We start from the raw sequence: 5,864 nt of genomic DNA on the forward strand, positions 1-5,864 counted from the left end.
GGTCCCTTCCGACCCTTAATCTATGAAACTATGAAACTATCACCAAACCCTGCATGTAGTTCAAGCACTAGCTGCAAGTAGAATAAATCTACCCATTCTAATACAATGCCAAAACACAGAAATTTGGGGCATTTTTTAAACAACTTTACAAATATCAATGTTTTCAAAACAATAAAAATAAAAAGCCAGAAAGGTATTATAGCTAGCACAATATAGTATTTCTGTGGATTACATATACTTCAAGTAATGGCTTGTATTTTTGTTTGTCATTTTATCCCTAAATAACTATAATTAGTTGTCTTAAATTATAAAAAATTGAAAACAATACTTGATTGTTCTCAGATCCATTTTAAATACAATAAAAACACAAAAGCAGTTTTACTTTTGCTTTAATACCCAGCAGATTTTTTATCTAATATGCTGAATCATAAATGTCAAGTTCTACAGAGTTGTAAAGACAAAATGTACAGTTTCTGCAAACTTTCAAATTAAGCTGAACCAATAACTTGTCATCATGCCAAAGAGAAATAGCTAAGTACCTGCACATGTTTTCATGATCATCTTCAGAGGCCCCATGGTGTACATCAATCCAACTAGAATACCTGCCAGATGCCCAGCAAAAGAAGTCCTAGGAGGAATGGAAATCCTTTGTGAGATTTTGTATTGCTGCTGATTAGATACATTCTGTACTCTCATTACACCAATGTATATCAATTAGTCACAGTTTGCAGTCTTTGTTCCACATGCCGTCTTTTATTTGGTGCAGAGTTTATTACATTCCAAAAAAAACCACTGTCTACCTTCTTTGAACATCAGAATAAAAAAAAGTCACATTTAAAAGGAAACACCTCTAATCTTATGAACAATGAAGAAAGATTATTGTGTTACAAAAATTGGTATGTTTCAAAAAGAAAAAGGAGCTGGATGAGGTGATCATTTAGATTTCATTCAGATTTAGCTAGTTTCTGTTGTACAGAAAGCAGTATAATCTCAGAATAGTTCTTTGCTCACTATTGACATTACTGGGGTTGACTTTAAGCAACAGTTTTACATCACTGAAACTTTACTAAAATTGATGAGGCTATCCCAAACCTAAAATTGGGATAATACAGTGATGAATCAGACTCACTACTTGGTCACTATAAGCAATGAATTTTGCACATCTGACTTGGTTACTTATCTGACTTAGTTACTAAACAGAATTTTATGCAATTAAAATTAAAACATGTTATTCATTTTCAAGTTTTAGTATTAGGGTTCAAATGAAGCTCCTTCCCATAAATTCTAATTACAGACTGTAAAGCTATAAAATACTGTCTATGTGACCAAACTAATAGACTTCTTCTTCCATTACATCGCAACGGGTTGTTAATTTTATAGGAGCAGGTGGCAATCTTTTCAGGATATATGCCAAAATGACCTTGCTTGGTCAGCAGTGGATGCTAGGACCAGGCCATCATCACAGTATGGGGAAGCCCCCAGTTGCTGCTGCTTCTCCCCACACAAGGGAAGCCCTTACCACCATCACTTCTCCCTGCCACGAACCAGGAGCTTTCTTTTCTAGAAATGTCAAGGCCTTCTCAGAGACCACAGTTGCAAAACTCAATTATGTTTGTTGTTTTTCTAGCAACTGTAAAGTAATTTGAAAATCTGATATTCTTCAGGAAAATTGCTATATTAATATCAAGGTTCTTTTGCAAAAAGTTTTAGTTAACTATTATGATTGTTCATATATTTAGACAGTGTTTTTCAACAACAAAGATTTTTTTCTGGAAAGTTCTTCTTGAGGTATGGATCCCAAGTCCTAGTTCATTGCATGTTTGTCTCTACTTAAATAGCTAGAGGGTGAATAAAGACTTCAGCATACTGAGGCCAAGATATCAAAGCTCTTTGTTCTTCAATTGATTTGTTTAACCATCTAGCCGAGTATTTTTCCAACTACTATGAAGACTGAAGTGAGCATTTCACTAAAGAAAGTCTAAATTAAAGATATATTAATGCATTCTGTGAAATACATCTTCCTATTCAACACCACCTTTACTAAAACTGATGAATCTACAGGAAAAGTTTGATCATTCTTATGGACTATACAAATCTCTAGAGAGAGGTGGATGGACATCAGTCTTAAGTCAGGGAGAAGGCATGACAAGAGAGTACTTTATCACCTAATTCATTAAAAATGCATAAGCTTTTGTAGGCACCAACCTATTTAACCAGATACTATGACGGACATGCAGAGAGTACGTATACTAAACAGAACAGAACGAAGTAATTTAAATAAAAAGGATAGAGAAAGGGGGTAAAGACACTGCTGAGAGAGGTGAAGGTAAGGTGAGAGTCAATGACAGAATATTCAGGGAGGCTAAAAGTGCTCTACTACAGACTTCCATGCATTTCTGGACTTGATGTCAGATTGGTTTTCATTCATTTTTTCATCTACAGTCTGTATTTCCTTAGCTTATTAATAAGAATGTCATGGGAAACGATATCACAAGCCTTGCTTAAATCAAGTTATGATCACAGCTATTGGTCGACCCCTATCAACAGAGCTTGTCACCTTATCACAGAAGAAAATCAAGTTGGTTAAGCATAACTTGCTCTTAGTGAAGCCATGCTGCCTACTCCCCTTTTTCTCTTCCAGGTGCTTTGGAATAGATTCCTTAAGGATCTTCTCCATGATCTTTCCAGGTCCTGAGGTCAGAGTGACTGGACTGTAATTCCTTAGATCCACCTTCTTTCTTTTTTTTTTTAAGATGGTCTCTATGGCTGCTTACAGATGTTTAAAAAAGGGTACTTTAAACTTGGCACACTCCTGCACCAAGCCCAGCAAGTACATGCCCACAAGAGGCATCACATTACTTGGATCCAGCTCACCCAGCATCTGTATAGATTGAACACTTTAATGGGGCTTTTTTGGTGCCTTTATCTAATAGCTGATTCAATCAGCTTTAGAAAAAGGCACCAAAAAGCCCTGCTGAAGTGCCCAATCTATACAGACGCTGCGGTGCCAAGTTGAACTAAAGCACTGCTTCTCCTAGGAAAATGCATTTTTTGTTTGCTTTTTTTTAAATGCCCGTAAGCAGCCTTTCTTTGCCCTTTTTCAGTCATCTGGGGCCTCAACTGACCTCTTTACTCAAATGGCTCTGAAATTACCTCAACCAAGTTCACCCATTTCTACATAAAAGAATTAAATGTTTGATTTTTTTTTAATGATTTTGTTTTATAAACATTATATTTTAAATAAAATTACATTTAAAAAGTCCAAATAGAAATTAAACATTTTGATGATCAAAATGACATCTTGAAAATTTGCATGTTTTTAAAATGCTCTTTCACAGAATTTTGAAATCAGAATATAAAATTGTAGAATTTAAAAAATTATTCAAGAAATGGAATTTAGCATCTTCTTTACAGCTATACATACAACAACAGCTCACTAAAGCCAAGCTCAAAATACTAGACAAGGTAGGAACAATCAGTTGCACAAATTCAAAATGGATAGTTCTACCAAAAAGTATCTGGAGTTTAAAATGGATCCCAAACTGAAGGGCAGTCAGAGGAAAAAATGACATCAGGATGTTAAAATCAGATTACTTCGTGTGTCTTGCACTATTATTAGGCTGGGAAAGTCTCAGGTGGTGTATTGTATCCAGTTTGGGTACAGTTTAGAAACATGTGAACAGAGTCTGGAGGAAAGCAACAAAAACAATCCTGGGTTTAATATAGTCAAGAGAAGGACACAAGGTTAGGTGTGATAACAGCATTCAAATATGTAAAGGTTACTTCAAAGACAAAGGGTGTTCATAGACATGCTCCGGGAGGTGGGGAGAAGGGAAGAGGGATCTTTAATTAGAGTGGTTCCGAGAGTTGCTCTAATTAAAGTGCCCAGAGTATCACATGTATCAGTGTCTCCCCACACTGAAAAACAGTGGTGGGGGCTCTTTAACAAATCTAATTGAACAAGCTTTAGTTAAAGTGCTCCTTCCACCATTTTTCAGCGTGGGGACACTAATGCACATGATGCCGGAGTCTGCTAGATCAGTGTTTCCCAGCCTTTTCCAACTTATGTTAATAAAAATTTTCTGTGGCACACCTGTCAAGGCATTCCCCATCCTCATACCTATTGTAGCTCATCGCCATGGCAAAATTCTGTGGCATACCTGTTCATTTCTGACCGCACACTTTCGTGCCACAGCACGCTGGTTGGGAAACACTGTGATAGACCATGGTAATAACCATGCTCCAGCAGACTCAATTAATCAAGTCTGCTCTGATGCACTGTAGTTACAGTGCATCAGAGCAGCCTCAATGTACGTGTATAGGTGCCCAAAGGTTCTCCATGATATTAAGATAAGCAGCAATGGGCTTCTAATGAAAGCAAAAAGATTTGTTTAAACCACTGGTTCTAAGACTTAATGCATCTCACAGAAAACACTAGCTTTTAAGTTTTTACATGGTTTTTGACTATGGAAAAATAACAGAGCAGTTTCTCTGTTGCAAAGAACTTTAAAAAAGATCACTACAGGTCTGAATGAAATTTGAAATCTCTGGGTTTATCTTGAGAATCATGTTTGTACATCTCACAGTGCTAATGCTGCATAGCATCCCAGGGCACCCTTGAAAAGATCAAGGCAACACAACCATGGCACTGTGGTTGAGAATCACTGGTTTAGACATTAAGAAAATCACATTGTAAAAAAGTTAGGGACTGTTGATACACCCCACAGTGTTTACCTAGAAGATGATCTAGAAAGATTTTGGAGTCTTCATCAGTGGAGGTTTCACAGATCAGGTTAAATAAACTTCTGTCAGGAAAGACCCAAGTACAATTGACTGTATACTTTTCAAGTCCTCTTCCAGTCCTATTTTTCTATTAAAAATGCTATTTTTCTATACTGTAGTTACATAATCAGAAAATACTGACAGATATGGTCATTATCACTTGTGAACTTATATTGTATTATTCATAGCCTTCTTTGCCAAAACATTCAAATTTTTCCTTGACTGCTTACTAAATAAAGAAACCTGAATTCAAATGTGCAAAGACAAAGCTGGTGATTTAAAAGTTACTCCCTGCCTATCAATTGTTGCTGTATCATTACATGTCACAGGTCATAAAATAAGCTATTCATAACTAGCTACATTAGAATATCGGATGTTGCATAAATACCTTCCCTACTGCCGCCCCAACTAGACAAAACAGTTCACACAAACAAGAACGTTAAATATTTCAGGAAGTGTCCTGTGTAGAAATCTATAATGATAATAGGCTCATTCTTCCTGTCCAGAGCAATTTGATTGGCTGGCTCGGTAGCCAATCACAATGTTTACCGAAATAACCAGAGTGCTCCTCATAGAGAGAATAAGCGTGTTATTATTATAGATCCAGAGGCAATTCAAGCAAACATGGAGGCAAGTCAGAGCTAGAACGAAGCACCAGGGCCTCACTGAAGGAAAAAAAAAGTAGCAAGGCCCAATCTTTCCCTACCTCCATGCCCAAGCCTGCCCACCTATCCCACAGCTTGGGGGGCAGCTGCCAGCAGGCCTAGAGCTCTGCAGGGTCCCAGTGCTTGCCTTCACAGTGGTGGCACCCCCTAGGACACCCCTGGGTGGGGTGCCAGTAGGTGGGTGCTGCCCAGGAAGCGCCACCACGGCAAGGAAGCACCAGGGTTCCCTGCAGCTCAGGGACTATATGACCCGCCAGCACTCCCCAACTCACTCCCCACTGCAGGAGATGCAGGCAGGCTCCAGGAGAAAAAGAAATTAAAAGGATTAGGCTTCTTGCTGCTTCCCCACCCACCCCAGTGGAGCCTGCCACATAAGCTGCCGCCAGGTCACGCAGCCCCAGCCCAACCCACCCCAGC

The 5,864-nt window shown here is 38.3% G+C and overlaps 1 protein-coding gene across 1 annotated transcript in view; it reads right to left on the reverse strand.

Annotated features, from left to right (window-relative positions):
• RHBDD1 (rhomboid domain containing 1) overlaps positions 1–5,864 on the reverse strand; it is a 103,051-nt gene that overhangs the window by 74,193 nt on the left and 22,994 nt on the right. Inside the window, exon 3 of the mRNA XM_019503636.1 lies at positions 540–628. Within this exon, the coding sequence (XP_019359181.1) occupies positions 540–628 (89 nt within the window). The remainder of the gene's footprint in view (positions 1–539; positions 629–5,864) is intronic.

This window comes from Gavialis gangeticus, unplaced genomic scaffold (assembly GCF_001723915.1).
Source record: "Gavialis gangeticus isolate Ggan-Ray unplaced genomic scaffold, GavGan_comp1, whole genome shotgun sequence".
Taxonomy (NCBI): Eukaryota; Metazoa; Chordata; order Crocodylia; family Gavialidae; genus Gavialis; species Gavialis gangeticus.